This window comes from Saccharomyces eubayanus, chromosome XI (assembly GCF_001298625.1).
Source record: "Saccharomyces eubayanus strain FM1318 chromosome XI, whole genome shotgun sequence".
Taxonomy (NCBI): domain Eukaryota; kingdom Fungi; phylum Ascomycota; class Saccharomycetes; order Saccharomycetales; family Saccharomycetaceae; genus Saccharomyces; species Saccharomyces eubayanus.
Window position 1 is genome coordinate 111253 of NC_030970.1, and position 18862 is coordinate 130114.

The following is an 18862-nucleotide window of genomic DNA, read 5'->3' on the forward strand; positions in this document are numbered from 1 at the left end:
CCCGGAACTTTGTGTATGGCGTTGCGATCTCCCTGAGTGTGGGGGAAACAGATTAGATAATTGAATGTATCAACAGCAGCGTGCTTTGAGGGTGTTTGAGCCATAGGAGGAGCAGAAGGGCATTCATATACATTCAAGCAGCTGGTGCTGTCATTACTAAACAGGGGAGTCTCTTTAATAAAAATACGATCCAGGAGAACGAATGTATACGTCGCAACGACAACTACGACAAAATGAGAGCCCGATTTCATCGCCATCACGTTCGTCACAGCCTTCCTCCGGCACGCCATCGCCATTATCTGGCTCTCCAGCATCGAATCACAGCTATGGAAGGGATATGCGAGGCATGGTAGGAATTGATATACCTGCTAACGAGGCGGCGCCGGAGAGGGTGAACAGCAGCGATACGCTCTACTTCAGGCCCAAGAAGATTTACCAGATGGAACATGAGCATCCATCGCGGTCTACTCTCGTGCAGCTGCATAGCAAACCGCACCCAGAAGATTCCGCCAGTAGCTACAAGAATGCTAATGCTGATGCTGGGCGTGGTGGCGTTGAGTCGGGAAAGTCGTGTGGCAAGCAGCCTTTACACACGATGGGGGCAGAGTACGTCCCAGATTTGGACTTCACAAAGCTAGTTGATGATTGGCAAAAGTCCAGTGACGATTTTTACGAGTTCAGAAACAGTGCTACTCCGCAGGTGGAAATTAAAAACGATAGTAAAGGCAACTATGAACTTTGGAACTCTCCAGAGGCAATATTGGGTCGACACCAACTTAGAAGAGACAGTTTTTCCCAGGGAAATAGCGATTCAATGAGTCCAGAAGGCTCTCTCTTATCGAGAGATTTGCACTCTAATGTCAAGCCTATCCCTTTACCCAGGAATAGTCAACCAATATTCACACCGCTTTCCAACTTGGAAGCGGAGAGACGATCCTCGTATACAACTAGTAGCAACAACAACAGCATTACACAAAGTAATAAACTTCCCTTCGCCAAAATGAAGTACTCACTCCCAATTCAAGGCACGACAGTTCCTGCATCCTTTGATTCGAACGTTTCATCCTTGAATTTCCTTCCCACAACCACATTATCGACATTATCAGAACTACAGCTAAGCCCCAATGCTATGGTAGATTTGATTCAGAAACTGCCCAGGAATTTTTTAAATTTGCCCTACTCACAAAGGAAAAAGGTGATGATTGAATATGCACCACACCAGGACTACAAAGCCCTGATGTCATTGGTGAAAAAGTTCATGCTAACATCTTCAAAGAGTAATTTCTCTCTCACTGGGTTTGTCAATAATGCTCCAGCTACTGAGGTCACCACTACCAATAGCAACAACAATTTTCAAAATACTAGCAGGAATCAGTCCAATAACGGCAACGATAACAATGCAAATGCGCGCCCACCTCAGCGATCTAGGCATGGCTCAATTGCATCTCAGTTTTTGAGCTCATTTTCACCTTCCATGACTTCAATAGCAAACATGAACACCAATTCATTGAGCGGCTGCGCCAGCGGCAGTGTGAGACCCGATGATAAAGGTATGGAAATATTAGGACACCGATTAGGTAAAATTATAGGTTTCGGGGCATGGGGTATAATACGTGAATGCTTCGATATCGAGACGGGTGTCGGAAGAGTGATAAAAATTGTGAAATTCAAAGGCCATGCAAAAATCAAGAGGCAGGTGTTGAGAGAAGTAGCCATATGGAGGACTTTAAAGCACAATCGAATACTTCCCCTTTTGGACTGGAGGCTTGATGAAAACTACGCAATGTACTGTTTAACGGAAAGGATCAATGAAGGAACCTTGTATGACTTGGTGATATCCTGGGATGAATCCAAACGCTCTAAAATATCATTTGCAGAGAGATGCAAAATGACTATTTTTTTGATTTTGCAGCTACTATCTGCTTTGAAGTACATGCATTCCAAAAAGATTGTTCACGGTGACATTAAATTAGAAAATTGTCTTTTACAAAAAGGACATAAAAAATCAGAATGGAAGGTGATTCTATGCGACTTTGGAATGAGTTGTCATTTCGATGACAAACATCCCTACCGCAACGATACTAAAGATAAAAGTATCAACAGTAGCAAAAGATCTAGAAACGAAAGCGGAGAAGAAACAAGTTTGGTTAAATATCCCACAACTAACTTTCTACCTGATGAACTAACCAACGACTTTGACGTAAATGAAGACCTCAAATATCAGTTTAAAAATCGGAAATATGATTCCTATACACCAAAAAAAGTGGCCAGCTCTAGCTCTTATTCACTAAAGCCTCTTAACTCACCATCTTCATCATCTTCCAACCTATTTCACAAGCCGGCCTCTCAACCACAGCCACAACACCGATACCCGTTTCATGGGAGACACAATACTACAGTTTTTCCAAATTTGGGACCCGAGCCTTCCAAGTATATCGGATCCTTACCTTACGCTTCCCCAGAGCTTTTAAAGTACTCGGACACAAGACGCTCGAAGTCGGTTGACTTGCATATTTATGATTCGCCCGACTCTTCTCAATCAGAAATTAGCGCGGCATCCTTATCTTCCTCTAACTCGTCCTCTACATCATCGACTGGAAATGCATCCATGAACACCAAGCCTGGTGTAGCTAAAAACTCACCATCGAGTTCTCTAATCGATGAACCATGTAACACTTCTCCTTTAGGGCCAGCGTCCGATATTTGGGCATTAGGAGTGATGCTTTATACGATATTAGTAGGAAAGTTACCATTCAATCATGAATTCGAACCTAGACTACGCTCTTTAATTAAATCAGGCGAGTTTGACCGGATTTCGTTAGCTCAAGTCTGTAAATATGACAAGAAAAGCACCGAAGAAACCATGTTTCAAGGGTTGTATGACACAGTTATTGGATGCTTGACGATTGATTTAGACAAAAGGTGGAGTCTCGAGAGAATAGAGGAGGTCTTTCAAAACGAAATAAAACTAAATGAGTCCATTTACGATGATAATGATTTATGATTTATGATTTATGATTGCATTAAAAATATACATGAAACTGATCTTTAAGTATTTCCCCCTTTTTTATAAATAGTAATGAATTTAACAGTTATTGTAGACTATTCAAATAAACAGAAATGCTTGCATTATCTTCATTTGATCTTTTAATTTCTTCTGGAGTATTTCGATGCCTGCTATTGCGATTCGTCAAAAATGCTTTGATTTTCAAAGCATTTCGAAGAACGTTCAAGCGTTTAGCTAGAACAATGATGGTAAGAAAGACGCATCTTAACGCGACTTACTGTGAACTGTGGATATCGGTCTACATAACTCTTTGAACAACACTAATTAAGATCCGGCATCTTTAACAGACTCTTTCAACATTGCATAATGATATTCCTTAAATCTGTCATCAAAGTAATTGACAATTCAGGAGCTCAATTAGCAGAGTGCATTAAAGTCATAAAAAAAGGCTCTCCGAAGAGCCCTGCAATAGTCGGAGACAGAATAGTGTGTGTTATCCAGAAAGCAAAGCCCTTAACTCAAAACATTACAGGAACAGCCAATACTAATCGTGTAAAAAAAGGTGATATCTGTCACGCAATTGTGGTAAGATCTAAACAACGTAATATGTGCAGGAAGGATGGCTCTATGGTCGCATTTGGAGACACTGCCTGTGTTTTGATTAATAAGAACACTGGCGAACCTCTCGGAACAAGAATTATGGCTAACGATGGCTGTGTAGATAGAACCTTAAAGGATAAGGGATACAATAAGATATGCTCGTTAGCCAGTAGAGTTATATAAAAGGAATAAACTAAAGCAGAACCTCCCTTCCGCCGGATAATTACGGTATATTCAAGGTAATTTGCGTCTTAAGCAGAGGTTATTTGTTATTGCTAAATATTACTACCTGTAAATACTACTCAAAATTAAATATGTAAATTCGGCTTTGCAAGTTCTTGACCTAAATTATTCAGCTTCAGCTTTTGAAAGCACAATACATGGAAACTCATTTTGCCGCTTTCTCGATTGTTCTATGACTATATGATATAGATGTAATGGTACATATAATACCTACCTAGCTAGATTCATATATTAGGCAACAATTTGTATGCTTCATCCACTGCATGCCTAAAAGTTTATCGATAGAAATTCTCTTTTTGGGCTCCCATTGGAATATACAATATAATGCTATCTTTCTAGTTGCCGCTAGTTCTGAGTTCACGTGCTTCAGCTCTTCGAATACTTTGAACTCTTTTGTGCGTGTCATTTCCTTGCAAAAGGTGTCAAAGGATATGTCTTTCTCCCTGGAGGCCACCTTCCAAAGGTGGTGTCCTAGTACCATACTTACATAAACAACACCACAACTCCAACAGTCTATTAATCTTGGATCGTAATATTCGCCATTTACAAACTCTTCTGGAGCCATATACGGCTCCGATCCGATTATGCCCTTTTGAGTATGAACTCTCCTTTCCCAAGCGGTTTGGAAAACAGAACTTGTGCCAAAATCGCAAATCTTCAACAAACCATGAGGATAAAAGAGAATATTCTCAGGTTTCAAGTCGCAATGAGCGATTCCATGATCATGCATGAATTTGACACCGTGGAGTAATTGCTTCATGAAACAATCGGCTTCCAATGGGTGTAGTCGACCTTTCGATTTTGATTTATCCACCAGCATACCATAAAGATCACCTGCGGGACAAAATTCCATAACCTCAATGAAAGAGCTACTGCTCTCCAAAATGTCAAATACGCTTAAAATGTTGGGGGCCGGCTTTTGGCCGTTTTTATGATAGTGGCTTAATGAATGCCCGATGATGAACTCTGATGTGATTTTCGTACAAAACCTCTCCAGATCGTTGTTTGTTTTGGGTTTCAGTTCTTTCACAGCATAATATATGAACTTATCATCATGATATGTCTGAAATGGCGGAATATCACTGTCAGTTCTGGATCTGGCACACACTTTCACTTCACCATAAGCTCCAGCGCCCACTGTCCCAACAGGATGACCATAGCTTTCTTGAAAAGTAGGGGCTTCTTCTCTAGCACACGCCGCTGGCTTTAAATTTTTTTCGTGCAGATAATGTTGTAAACTTGTATGTATTTTGCTTGATAATGAATTTATCAATTTCAATTCATCATCTCCTAGCGATGCGTCAGGATTTACTATTTTTAAATAATCTTTCTTGTTTTGTGTGGGTGGGATACTATTGCTGTCGCCCTTTCCGTTCTTGTCACAGTTTTGATCGGTGGTTTGCTTCTTATGATTTGTTTCAGAGCCATTTTCATTTGGTAAAAGTGACAATGCGTTTTCGATGTCACATTCATCTTTATGATGTTTAAACAAACCGGACAGCGCGATGCCTAGTTTTGGCTTGGATAATGACCCTTGACGGTGAACCGGTAAGGACTCACTTTTCTCTAGTTTAGTGACTATCTCCATCACTTTTACATTGTGCTCATGGCTTCCATCCTCGTAAACTTTAAATCCATCTTGCTCAATAATGCATGTTAAATCTGCTCCTGCAAATCTGGGCAGGCTTTTTAGACTTTCGCCGTCAGTATGCGACCTTATCGTATACAACCCTTCGTGGTAAAGCTGCTTAGGGGGGAGGGAAATTGGATATGAAGTTGCTCTATGTAAAGCATCTTCCTCATAACTGTCTTTGAAATCATCAGGCACCTTGTCTCTGGCATTTAGTACATCCTTGTTTGAGCCCCGATACGGTATAACATCGTTATCAGAATGGTCTAACAGGGAGTCCATTGCCCAATGGCTCTCTGAAGAAGTGGTTGTTCCATTCGAACCGTCGCATGACGAATTTGATGAACTTCTAGAGCGTAGACCTTGCGTACCGCGAAAGTCATTAGAGGTTGATCCAAAACTTCCTGGTGACTCATTCTTTGCTTCTTCTTTTTTGTTGGATCTAGAACGACGTCTGGTTGGGCTATTACTTGCGTCACTTCCTGCGTGTTTAAATAGTTTTGGCATACCTGGGGAACAACGCCTCAATGTATACGTATGCTGCCATACCGAGGGTGCTTTCGGATCTAACTGTGCAGATATGGTGGACCGTCTCGGTGGCTCGGAATTCCTCTTGGGTGAAGAAGATGACGATCGATAGGGAAGTCTGGTGACATTAGAAGGGCTTGCGCCTCTTGAACGTGAGGGTTTGAAAAGGCATTTGAAAGACTCAGAAAATGATCTTGCTCTTCTATCTGCGAGTCCTTGGTGTTCTCTCCCGTCTTGGGCGGTCATTGATACTTTCAAATCTTTTGTGGTGATTTTGCAACCGTGCTTGCTGCTTGAAATAAAACGAGGTTCCTTAATTTTTCACCCAAAAGAACCGCGGAGGACAGAAATAAGGGTCCTAAGGCCGGTGACTTTTAGTAGTCTTGCTTGTTAGCTAAGCATACACCAAACTGTATTCTATATGCTACGTAAGTGAAAAGTGTATGTATACTTAGTACTATCGACAACTTAATGTTTAGGTATTTACAGGTAAGGAATTTCAGCAAAGGGAAACTACGCTAAATTATTCTATTGGCGATCCAGCCCTTATAACCTCGTTCTCTGGAAGAGGGTTGTGTTCTATCTTTTCAAGTAGATCTTTCATTATGTCGTCATGCATCTTATTGCGCATGTCAATAGTTTCTGTAACCGTGCCCTCTTGAGAGAGGATTTCCAGTTTGCACGGAACACTCTTCTGCTTATCTTCGTTCTTGATTCTTATCACATCGAACTTGATTTCTGGATTGTAGAATTGCAAGGTAGGTAGGTAGTCATGCCAAAAGACTCTGGCACCCATATGCCCGTTGTGGTTTTTCATCTGAAAGGTCAACCTAAGCCCCGAATACTTCTTCGAATCTATGAGGATTTGGGGTAACTTAGTGGTGGCACTAATCTTGTTCAAAAAATTCAGTTGCTGTGTGATTTTAGACATCTCTTACTTGTGCCAGATTCGCTTTAGCTCCTTAATCCATATAGCTAATGAAGAGTTTCTCTTAATTCCTACTGAATATATGATGTTTTTTCTTGGATGGTGAAGTGTGGGATCATTTTGAACGTTCGAACTTTCTTACGACGTAGATGGTTAGTTACAATATAGCGCACATGAATATGCTGCCTATTTATCTCATCTGAATATATCTATAATAAATACATATATATATCATTTTGTATCATGGCCTAGACTGATTCAGTAAGAACCGTCGCCCAGGGTTTTTTTTGTGCTCTTTTTTCTGGTTTTTTTTTTTTTTTAAGTTCGACTATTCACTGCAAAGTTCCTTGTGAAACAAGCTTTCTTCGCCAATAAGGTACCAAACCTAAAATTCTTTCATCAGTTCCATATATGGGTCTTCCCCTTGGATCCCGTAATTGAATTCTTCCTCTGGATATCTATCGAATTGAGAAGTGTCACCTTGACCCTGTTGAATTGGTGGCTCATACGGTGTTTCTATGTACCTGGCTAATAGTTTCTCCCATATCACTTCGCTGAACCACGGGTGGTTCTTAACATCCTCGCTTCCGTTCTGTAGATTACCCAGTCTTTCACTTAAGTCTCTGGTGATCAGCTTCTTTAATAAGTCCTGTGCATCCGGATGGAAAAATGGCGGGAACTTCAATTCTGCATTTAATATATTTTCATAAGTTTTCATGGTATTGGAGTTGTAGAACGGTGTATAACCAGCCAGCATTTCATAGATTAATATTCCGAAACTCCACCAATCCACTGACTTGTTATATGGCTTGGTGCTGACCACTTCAGGCGCTATGTAATCTGGGGTCCCACATAGTGTGTATGTGACATCAGGAACGAATTTTGCAAACCCAAAGTCAGTTATCTTAATATGACCGTTTTTATCCAAGAGAATGTTTTCAGGTTTCAAATCTCTATATATTATATCCTTACTATGCAAATATTCCAAAGCTAAGCAGACCTCTGCGGCATAAAATTTGGCCACTGGGTTAGGAAACCTTTGAGATTTACGTAGTAAAGAAAATAATTCTCCACCTTCAATGTAGTCCATCACCATGAAAACTTGTTGAGAGTCTTGAAATGTCCCCCACATTCTGATGATGAATGGATGTGATACGATTGACAGCATTCGGCGTTCATCATTGGTATGCTCCACCTGCTTTAGTTTCACTATAGTGTGTTTCTTTAATGTCTTTAACGCATAAAATCTTCCATTGTGGTTGGAACGGATTAGATGAACTCTTCCGAATGAGCCGGTACCCAGTGTTCTCAAAATTTGAAAATCACCTAAGGAGTACTTACCTGAAGTTTCTCTGTATTGCAACATGGGTCTTTTAGCCAGATAATCATCAGGAGAAATTTCTTCTTTCACCTTTTCGATGTTTTGCCCATTTATTGTAACGGGCGTAATAGAAGAACATTCCTCATGCACCGAATGTGCGTTTGCGAGAATGTTCTGCCTAACGTCATCTGGCGTGGTTTCCGTTTTAGCAGTAATGCTCAGTTTCCTGATCTCATTATTGTTCATAGGATCAACATACATTTTGCTCTGGTTTGCTCTTCTTTGTACAACCACCGATAAACAATATCCTCACTATACTTATTCGATAATGTACGTGAAAATTTCTTATTGCTTAAAGAGTGATCGCCTATAAAATTTCTTTGCCAAGTGCACAAGCTGTCTCGTATGTCTACTCACGTTTCTGCCGATAGAATGGATTGAGCCAGACAAATTTATAAGATCAGTTTGTAAAAAGTGTCTTTCCTTCCCATATTCTCATTGAACACAACTTTATTTTTCAATCGCATCGAAGAAATCCCGTAGCTGAAGCGACGGGAAAAAATTACCGAGAGCTGCATAATGACTGTATACCTCATAAAGTTGAAAGGGCAAAGTTCTCTACATGTGTAGAGAGCATTAATATAGCTTACATATATGTATTTATATGTATGTATGTGCGAACTAACTGGAAATGATAGCTACAATGCTTTTTGTCATTAATCATTGCGATATGGATACACAGGCCAGCGCAAGCAGATTCAACCAAGAATGTTTCTGCTATGGTCACAATTTCGCGAAGATCCGATAATTCGCTTTCTTCAGAGTTTCTTAGAGAAACCGTACCTGGTACGACTTTTTGAAGAATGGTCCCAGAAACGAATCAAAAATTTGCTCCGGTTAGAAAAGAGATCAGATGATAGGGCTGGTTGTCAAACGGCTCTCTTTGCTAGGCCGCCGCGATCAAGGGTGCGGGTGAGGATGTGGTCGATGCATACATAACGTTGTGCCTCCGAAATATTGGCCAGCGTTGCTGATAAAGGCCGCAATTGGCTATGCAAGACGTAATTGGCACTATTTAGGTGCTTGGCAACTTACGGGTATAGTCACTGTGTTCTAACTTATTATAGAAATGGATATGGCAGCATACTGGTACAACGTGGCTGAAGAGGAATGAGTAGTTAAAATGGTAATGATTGCTTCTTGCTAGACTGCTCCGTTTAGAATAATCTAGACATCAATATTATGTCCATCCAACACGTGCACCTCATTACGGACTTTCTAAAAAGGGTTCGTTTTATTAATAAGGTCTGCGCTCAAAGAATCTTGCTGTATCAGATCCTAAAATAGTCATCTTCTGTTGTCCTTAATAGCAAAAAAAGCAAGAATGCTTTCATTCTTTTTGGTATAGAGAACTAGTTGCTAGATGTTTTTACAGCCAAAAATAACAAAGCACTATGCAACGTAAGAACCATACATCATCAAACGATTTGGCGTTACACACTTTTAATAGTCAGTAGCTGCTTCCATTATATGACCTTCCGATGCAGCTTAAGCTTATTGATATTCAAATGTTTTCATCTGCAAATCGTGTATGCTCTCTATAATCTCTTCGACGTCTTTCGATATGCTTTGAATCACATATTGTGCAGAAGTGTATTGGGAAGCATAGGTAACGTAATGATTCAAATGGGAAAATCTTCCTCGTCCTCTAGTTGAATGGGTATAGCAAACCGTGAAGTGCTAATGGAAAAAGTATAACGACTGCGGGTTGACCGATTAAAAGGCGATTTTAATTAGCGTGTGGTCAAGCGAATATGTGTAGTTTAACAGTTTTCGTTAAAGACTTCGTTCAAATGCCGCTGCATAATTAGGCGCCAAACTAATTGGTCAAATGGCTTATTAAACATAAACGTTGTAACAAGAACTGGTTTAGTTATTCATTGTTTGTGTCATTTTCACAGATGACAATCTTGTGAAAAAGATTAAATTGTCACATCTTTATTATGACTCTTATACGTCATATTGTTAGTGCTATTTAATAAACGGTTTTCTCAGGTACTGTTTCCTTTGGGGTCAAAACGTCCACGGGCTATCCACTGCTGTCAATTCGTTCCACAGAATAGATCCTATATTCAATTTGTTGGAACCTTCATGGTTTATTCACTTGACTTTTTTAATTTAGAGAGCATTGTTGGGAAGAAGAGACTGAAATATCTTACCTAAGCGGAACTCCGGTTTAGGTCCCAACATAGCGAAATTTAAAACATCAATACGATCGCTGATTATTTACCGAAGGCCATTCTTCAACGTAACGTAATTCACGATCAAGCAAATACATTGGAGGTACATGTCGACTTTCTTTTCTTTTGAGTTGCCATCATCGAACTTGTTTTTTTGTACGAATTTTAAAGCTTTGGTTTTTTTGTTATTTTCTTGCCATCTTTTGCCTCTGCATGGAATATTCACTAGGCACACATGAAAGCGGCCCTAACAAGGTTAAAAAAACTGTCTACTATTAGTTATATTCCGGCTTTGATACACGAATGCACCCGTTAGCATTTGTCTTTTGATTGTCTTCTTATGAAAGTGTGTCTATAAAATTACTCTGCAGAAAAAGACCTTTCTGCACTTCTTTGATTTATACACACACATATATATATATATATATATATATATGTTTACCATACGAACTTACTGTGTTTTCTTAGTTTTATCTTGGATAATAACATTTCTCAACAATACATGGCCAACTACTTCCAAAATTAACATGAATAAGGAAGACAGGATAGCCAAACAATAGTTAGAAATTGTTATACCAATATCTAACCATGATCCCTCTATTCTTAAAAGATAGAAAAAATTCAAAGACAAAATATCACTCATTGAAATGATCAGAGACGAGATTGTGTAGTCTTTGAAATTTAGTTTCAAATTTAGTATACCCAAGCATGTAGACAGTAGCCCATATGGAATGATCAGTTTTAACATTAATAATGCACCCATTGGGAACGGATCAAAAATTGGTAGCAATCTGTAAACTGAGTCTAATGAAAATGAAGAAATGGAAGCGACATTCCCAGTTCCAAAAAATGCAACTTGTAATAGGAAAAATCCTATTACGGAGACTCTTAACACCTGCAGCCAATTTTCATTCTTTTTAGTTTTCATTTCCTTGATTTTGTCTTCAATTTCAATCCACTGCACCATATAAACGGTGAACAAAAAGTAGAACAGTGATTCAAAGGAGATGGTTAAAATGATAAACGCAGGAGCAAAAGTTAAGTAGATGACTAGTAATCTAACTTTATAATCATTGTTAGGTTTTCTGTAATGTAAAAATGGCATTACGAAGAGTGATACGAAAAAAATCACCCAACCAGCAATCTGAGATTCCCTTGGTAACCCTTGTCTAAGCTGCAGAGACACAGCTGAACGATGGGTAACTACTAGCATGGCAGCCACTAAAGAAATTTGTATGGTGAATATGGTACGCGTATAGGAATTTATATTCAGGTATATCTTGTAAAGAGCATAGAAGGAGCTGATTATAATCAGTAATCCTGCTAAATGGATTTGGTTTAGGCTTTCGATCTTAACGGCGTCGCATAATGTAAAGGTAGATAAAAGCATACTGGTCACGATCCAACACACATTTACAAGTAACCCCCTCACACCGCAGATAAATGGATAAAATGCTAGTATGTTTGTAACTAACGTAAATGTCCATCTATGGAAAAACCCGTATACGATCCCTTCATAAACTGAAATAATGGAAACTGTGATTAGAATTCTTTTGCATATGGAAGTACCTTTAAAAAACTCCTTGATACCCGTGCGTAATACAGACCTATTTGTGAAAATGTACCTCCAAAAGTATAATGGGAAAAGCAGGTACATGTAAAAGTTGAAAGGAGAATGCTGGTAAAAGAGGATCCAGTTCAATAGAATTCCAACGGATCCAAATGTCACATGAGTTAACAGCGATGTTTTCTGGTCATCGGCGGCATCCTCTAAAATAAATGACTTCAAAAATATTGTAAAAGAGAAAAAGATCCAGCCTATGAAGCCAAAAGTGACGATAGTTCTAATGAATCTCCAGTTATAGGTTGTTAAATAATACAAACCTTCCAGAGTCGTTTGCATTAGTTCTTCTGTAAGTGTGATTGCTTCTTCTTCTAGGTAGTTCTCTCCTTCAGATATACGTTGAATTAGGGTTTCTATCTCCTCCAAGTAACGCAAATGAGGCTTCTCGGCAAATCTTGGATACTCTTTATAATAAAACTGGGAATCCGTAACCTCGCTTTGCTTGACCAGGTACTGTTCTAAAATGCTTCTTGCGTTGTTATATAACGCAGCAAGTTTATCACTCTCTTTTCCATCGATATATGCTATTGGTAACTCGCCGACTGAATTCTTAGGATAGTTTACACCGATCAAATATGACATTAAGGAGGCAATGTCAGCTTGCTTGACATCATTTCTTTTAATGTCGGATAGCTCCCAGTTTTCAGTATAGTTGTCAAATACCGGATAGGAATTATGTACTGGCTTATTCAAACCTGCTCCCCAAGCGACCAGGGGAGTTCTTGTGTTGTTAGGATGCCCATCACCATGTGACCCAAATGCACTCATTCCGTGATCTGCGGTAAATACGAATGCAGTCTTGTCATCGTCAAAAAATTCGTTGACCCTCTCTATAAGGGTTGGGATTTGGTCGTCAATATATTTGACATTATCATAGTATTCAGCAGAATAAGGTCTGTAAGAATGTCCCGCAGTATCGCAACCCAGTAAATGTAGAAAGAATACGTTACCGTCTTGTCTGATTTCATAATCCAGAGTTGAGTTTAGTGTCGAATTATGAAACAGTTGATCCAGATGTTTGAAGACGTACGCATCCAGTTCTATTGAAGACTGTGTAAAATCCTCGAAAGTATGATCATACATCCAGGCATCAACTTTATTTGGGTCAGATGCACCATCTTTAAACATGGGTAAAATATCAGGTGAACCAAAGGAATAGGTGTGAGTGGATTGATTGAAAAAACTGTCAAAATCGACAGGATTTGATTTCCAACCTTTTGTAACAGCACTGACATCTTCATAAAACCCAGCAATCATGGCAACGTGGCCAGGACGAGATTCAGTGGGCATTCTGGTATGAGAAATACCATAAGTAGCATTGTTCATAACTAAAGATCTAATAAAAGGTGCCAAAAACTCCGTCTTTCCAGTTACCGGGTGGGTGACTTTATCAAATGTCGTATCTGCACGCAGGCCATCACCAACAATCAGGAACAATCTCTTGGCAGGAGGAGTCGGAGTACTTTGGTATGGGCTCATACCATGAACTAGCGGCGAAATGAAGTAGATATCAAAAATTGACCATAAGTAAAACAAATGGAATAAGACACCAACAGCCAGAAGCGTTGTTCTGGTTTTGTTCCACATTTTATACGATTTTCGGTTGTACAAGTCTTGGACTTTCTCGATTCTCTTCTTGAATATCAATAACGTTGAATAAATACCAATTAGCTCTTCACTTTTAAGGTTTTTTTCGCGTTTGATGACAGCGATGCAAAAATGAGACACATTTACGTGGCAGAATCTAACGAGCCATCTTGTTAAAGACACTGCTAAAAAAACACATGTGTGACCAAAATGGTCTTCTTGTAGAATTAATGATAGATTTTAACTAACATATGATTAAAAAGTTGCTATTTCAAGATCGGAAAAAGTGCCAAAAATAATTAACATACTCCGATACGGGGAGTCGAACCCCGGTCTCCACGGTGAAAGCGTGATGTGATAGCCGTTACACTATATCGGATAGTAATTTATGAAATATGTACTATACGTTAATGATTTGTTGCCGTTTATCATCCTTCATGGAGCTCGCCATTGTGACCTGTTGCTATGACAACAATCTATCAATTTGACTCACGCGATGCGACTTATCCCATGTATTCTATATATAACCCCCAAGATATAAATAAAGGGCGGAAGCGCAGAATCTTGGGTCTAAACTAATTATTCGTGATTTACTTAACAACCGTTCACGGTCTTGAGCATAGCTCGTGTAATTGTTAGTACTTTGTTGTGTTTCGGACGGATGTTGATGGTGCAATAGTTTTATAGTTGGTGTGTCTCATTTTGAGAGAAAACAAATATACTGAAACGAAATAGGCACATACATGATTTATTGACAATGATTTTAAAATAAATGTTTATGTAGTAATATACAAAAATTAGACAGACTTAAAAAGTAAGTGAAGAACCGTAAAATTTACTTCATAGTTTTTTTAGACAAAAACTATATGAAATGAGGAAACGAATGAAGAAAAGAAAATGAACCGACCCAAATATGACCTATTGGAAACAGATATGACTAATGTACAGCTAATGCGATGATGATTTTATGTTTCATGCTATTGTAAAAGTAAACCTGTGATTAACAGTCAACTAAATCGATAGCTTGTAAGTGAACCTCGTTACATTGAGACCCAATGTGTTCGTCGTACAGATTGTAGAAGTTACCGGACAAACATTGGTAGAAAATGTCTTGGTTACCAATGGCCAAGTTACCATCTGGAGTGATGGACCAACCAGCAGCGTAAAGAGCACCGGCTTGTGGTGGTGGGCCATCAAATTGGAATTGTCTGTTGGCAACAATAGAACCGATTCTGCCCTTACCATCTGTTAGGATACCGGCGTTTAAGTTCATTTCCAGAGTACCAGAGCTCTTGCATGTTTCGGCAGTCACTGGGTCTGTACCATTAGTGATTGGAGCTGGAGCTGGATGTGGTATAACGGTTGTCAAATGTGAAGTTGTGGCTTGGATTTGACCGTCAGTGATTTGGGAAACAGGAGCGGCAGTTGTCTTAGTGGTAGCTTGAATTTGACCATCACCGATTTGAGAGACAGCAGGAGCTTGAGTCTTAGTGGTAGCTTGAATTTGACCATCACCAATTTGAGAGACAGCAGGAGCTTGAGTTTTGGTGGTAGCTTGAATTTGGCCATCACCGATTTGAGAGACAGCAGGAGCTTGAGTCTTGGTGGTGGCTTGAATTTGACCATCACCGATTTGAGAGACAGCAGGAGCTTGAGTCTTGGTGGTGGCTTGAATTTGACCATCACCGATTTGAGAGACGGCAGGAGCTTGAGTCTTGGTGGTGGCTTGAATTTGACCATCACCGATTTGAGAGACAGCAGGAGCTTGAGTCTTAGTGGTAGCTTGAGTCTTGGTAGTAGCTTGAATTTGGCCATCACCGATTTGGGAAATAGCTGCACCCCTCTTAGCCTTGGAGGAGGCGGTAGTAGCGATTGGTTCAACAGCGATACCGAAAGTAGAAGCGTAGTCAGTTATTCCACCCTTGAAGGTAGCAGATGGAGTCAAAGTGGACCATGGGTCCTTCGGAGCGTAGGCAGCTAGAGTGGTGGCAGCTAAAGCAGATGCGACTAGGGTTTTCTTGTATTGCATTATTAAAGGATGTGTTTTTTAAGGTGATTGCTTTGAAACTTTTTAATACTTGTGTATTGAGTTTGTTTTCTTGATGTTTTTATTTTGTATATTAGAAATTAAGAAGTAGATATGATTAATGTAAAAAGAAGACAATTGACAGCCTTTTATATGGGAGATGAGAAGGTGATCTGATCATCTTGAGAGTTATTACTATACCAGCAATCCGGTTTTAATAGAAGAAAGAGCCGCTAAATCAGTCTACCTTGGTATACGCATGGCTTGCAATTAGTGGTCAATTGTGTAATATTAGTGAAATTCCCTAGTTGAAAGGTGATTCACATCCGCCATCCCGATTTTTTTTATTAGAAGCACTTCTATAAACAGCAAGATCCAGCAAGGCTGCTATTAATAAAATGATGAAAAAAAAAAAAAGAAAGCTGACGGACATTAATTTTTATGCATACCCAAGCCACGTCATTTTATGATATGTTGCGTTAAGAACAAGGTCCGACCTCTTTTCATAAAAGATGTGTTGCTTTCTCTCGGTAACCAACCATTCCAATTAAGGAAAGAGCTGGTGTCAAATATGTCGCTGAAAAAGAAATGCTATTTTGAGAAAAGGATTGCCGAAAAAGGGAATCTTGGGAAATTGGTCCAAAAAAAGAAAAATACCGTCAAAATCAAAAAATAAAATGCTGGCCCGAAATTAGAGTGAAGAATTAGGGGCGAGGAAAGGTGCAGAGAGATTTTACCGTTTCCGTTTCATTGACAAGAGCAAAAGGGATTTTAGAGACGAGATTTGATAAAATCAAGCGGTTCGAAGTTTTGCGCTATATACTCTTTTCTTTCCCTTTTTGTGTGCACACCGTAAAGTAACCTTTCAAGATGTGTAGCCATTTTACGTATAAATTATATATTTTCATCTAAACGGATGTAACCGTTCCTAGATTACAAGTATCATGATGTTGCCCATAAAACTTGGTCTTAGTCTTACCGCAACAGGATATAAACGTTTTCGGGAATACCATAATATATGCTATGTGGTGGAAATCCACCCATAAGAAGACTAAGTACAGTACATAATTATAGAACGCTTCACGGACGTTGACCGGTAAGGTTTCCTGAGAAGTAAACGAAAAGCACCGAAGTTGGGAATAAGCAACCATTACCCAATGCAGTAGTAGAAGGAGTATATTGACTGCTCTGTTCTCTACTTTCTCTGAATTTGATCTCAGGCCCCTCGCAATTTCTTGGCACTTAAATTATGTTTTTGCCAGATCAGGAAAAGATATTGGGAATTAGAGGGGTTAGGACGTCTAATGGGCTAAATTTAGAAATCATCGGCCGAGGGTTTTCTAATTTTGGCATATTTCGCTCTCGACTGAGGTAGAAAGGATAGATCATGTAGTATCTGCGGATGCATCCCTGGTCTATGCAGATGGAAATGCTTCAAAGTAAACCTATATAAGATGCGCATCCTTCTAGTAAATACTTCAGTTTGGACATATGTTYAGTTATTTTCTTTGTTAAGGGCTTAGACATAACAGATCATTAAGTAACTATTCTCAGTACAATAGTAAAAATCTCATAAAACAAGCACATTCACAACATAAAAATGCAATACAAAAAGACCATAGTTGCATCTGCTTTAGCTGCGACCACYCTGGCTGCCTACGCTCCGAAGGACCCATGGTCCACTTTGACTCCATCTGCTACCTTCAAGGGTGGAATAACTGACTACGCTTCTACTTTCGGTATTGCCATCGAACCAGCCGCCACCACAGCTTCTTCTAAGGCCAAGAGAGCTGCTTCTCAGATCGGTGACGGTCAAGTGCAGGCCGCCACCACCACCGCCGCTGTTTCTAAGAAGTCTACCGCCGCTGCTGTCTCCCAAATCACCGACGGCCAAGTTCAAGCTGCTAAATCTACCGCCGCTGCCATCTCCCAAATAGGTGATGGCCAAGTTCAGGCTGCCAAGTCTACCGTTGCTGCTGTCTCCCAAATTACCGACGGCCAAGTTCAAGCTGCTAAGTCTACCGCCGCTGCCGTCTCTCAAATAGGTGATGGCCAAGTTCAGGCTGCTAAATCTACCGCCGCTGCCGTCTCTCAAATAGGTGATGGCCAAGTTCAAGCTGCTAAGTCTACCGTYGCTGCTGTCTCCCAAATTACCGAYGGCCAAGTTCAAGCTGCTAAATCTACCGCCGCTGCCGTCTCCCAAATAGGTGATGGCCAAGTTCAGGCTGCTAAATCTACCGCCGCTGCCGTCTCTCAAATAGGTGATGGCCAAGTTCAGGCTGCTAAGTCTACCGCCGCTGCCGTCTCTCAAATAGGTGATGGCCAAGTTCAAGCCACTACCTCTACTAAAGGTGCTGCTTCTCAGATCACAGATGGTCAAGTACAGGCTTCGAAAACTACCAACGGCGCTAGTCAAGTGAGTGATGGTCAAGTTCAGGCCACTGCCGAAGCCAAGAGCGCCAACGATCCAGTCGATGTCGTCTCTTGCAATAATAATAGTACACTATCAATGAGTTTGAAGAAGGGTATCCTAACTGATGTTAAGGGCAGAATCGGTTCTATTGTTGCCAACAGACAATTCCAGTTTGATGGTCCACCACCACAAGCCGGTGCTCTTTACGCTGCTGGTTGGTCCATCACTCCAGATGGTAATTTGGCTTTAGGTGACCAAGACACTTTCTACCAGTGTTTGTCGGGTGACTTTTACAACCTGTACGATAAACACATTGGTTCCCAGTGTCATGAAGTTTACTTGCAAGCTATTGATTTGATCGATTGTTAACCAGTAATGTTTCGATCACGATTAATTAATCAAACTTCGTCTTCTCCCTTTACGTCATGACTCAGTTGCCAATTTCATTCCTTATACATAAACTCGTTTCATGGCATCCTTTCATTTTGCATGTTTTCCATTCTAACCCTTCCCTTGTTCCCGCATTCAATTAACGATTGCTCGGGAAAGCGTCACGTTTTTAAGCGTTATTGTTCGTCACTATAATAAAACGCAATTATAGATATTTTTCACTGTAAAAGAAATTCTTTTATAATACATAATTCATTTAAAGACAATCTAAAATCAGCTTTATTTGCTACCTTTACAATTCTATCTATGTTTACAACTGTCAAAA

At 39.9% G+C, this 18862-nt stretch overlaps 8 protein-coding genes and 1 non-coding gene across 9 annotated transcripts; 3 read left to right on the top strand and 6 right to left on the bottom strand.

Moving 5' to 3' along the window:
* Window positions 1-202: 202 nt before the first annotated feature.
* Window positions 203-3004, top strand: NNK1 (protein kinase NNK1; the record flags this gene model as incomplete). The annotated part of the gene is made up of 1 exon (XM_018366290.1): window positions 203-3004. The coding sequence occupies one exon, from the start codon at window positions 203-205 to the stop codon at window positions 3002-3004; it is 2802 nt and encodes a 933-aa protein (XP_018220882.1).
* Window positions 3005-3373: 369 nt separating this feature from the next.
* Window positions 3374-3790, top strand: MRPL38 (mitochondrial 54S ribosomal protein uL14m; the record flags this gene model as incomplete). Its single annotated transcript, XM_018366291.1, has 1 exon — window positions 3374-3790. One exon carries the CDS (start codon window positions 3374-3376, stop codon window positions 3788-3790), a length of 417 nt encoding a protein of 138 aa, XP_018220883.1.
* Window positions 3791-4064: 274 nt separating this feature from the next.
* Window positions 4065-6254, bottom strand: KKQ8 (putative serine/threonine protein kinase KKQ8; the record flags this gene model as incomplete). Its single annotated transcript, XM_018366292.1, has 1 exon — window positions 4065-6254. The coding sequence occupies one exon, from the start codon at window positions 6252-6254 to the stop codon at window positions 4065-4067; it is 2190 nt and encodes a 729-aa protein (XP_018220884.1).
* Window positions 6255-6531: 277 nt separating this feature from the next.
* On the bottom strand, window positions 6532-6939 carry MRP49 (mitochondrial 54S ribosomal protein mL61; the record flags this gene model as incomplete). The annotated part of the gene is made up of 1 exon (XM_018366293.1): window positions 6532-6939. One exon carries the CDS (start codon window positions 6937-6939, stop codon window positions 6532-6534), a length of 408 nt encoding a protein of 135 aa, XP_018220885.1.
* A 382-nt stretch (window positions 6940-7321) lies between these two features.
* TPK3 (cAMP-dependent protein kinase catalytic subunit TPK3) lies at window positions 7322-8518 on the bottom strand (the record flags this gene model as incomplete). The annotated part of the gene is made up of 1 exon (XM_018366294.1): window positions 7322-8518. The coding sequence occupies one exon, from the start codon at window positions 8516-8518 to the stop codon at window positions 7322-7324; it is 1197 nt and encodes a 398-aa protein (XP_018220886.1).
* A 2430-nt stretch (window positions 8519-10948) lies between these two features.
* MCD4 (mannose-ethanolamine phosphotransferase MCD4) lies at window positions 10949-13708 on the bottom strand (the record flags this gene model as incomplete). Its single annotated transcript, XM_018366295.1, has 1 exon — window positions 10949-13708. The coding sequence occupies one exon, from the start codon at window positions 13706-13708 to the stop codon at window positions 10949-10951; it is 2760 nt and encodes a 919-aa protein (XP_018220887.1).
* Window positions 13709-14015: 307 nt separating this feature from the next.
* On the bottom strand, window positions 14016-14087 carry DI49_3216. Its single transcript has one exon. It is a non-coding gene; the product is annotated as a tRNA-Glu (tRNA).
* Window positions 14088-14708: 621 nt separating this feature from the next.
* PIR1 (beta-1,3-glucan linked protein) lies at window positions 14709-15737 on the bottom strand (the record flags this gene model as incomplete). The annotated part of the gene is made up of 1 exon (XM_018366296.1): window positions 14709-15737. One exon carries the CDS (start codon window positions 15735-15737, stop codon window positions 14709-14711), a length of 1029 nt encoding a protein of 342 aa, XP_018220888.1.
* Window positions 15738-17334: 1597 nt separating this feature from the next.
* On the top strand, window positions 17335-18516 carry PIR3 (beta-1,3-glucan linked protein; the record flags this gene model as incomplete). Its single annotated transcript, XM_018366297.1, has 1 exon — window positions 17335-18516. The coding sequence occupies one exon, from the start codon at window positions 17335-17337 to the stop codon at window positions 18514-18516; it is 1182 nt and encodes a 393-aa protein (XP_018220889.1).
* Between the last annotated feature and the right edge of the window lie 346 nt (window positions 18517-18862).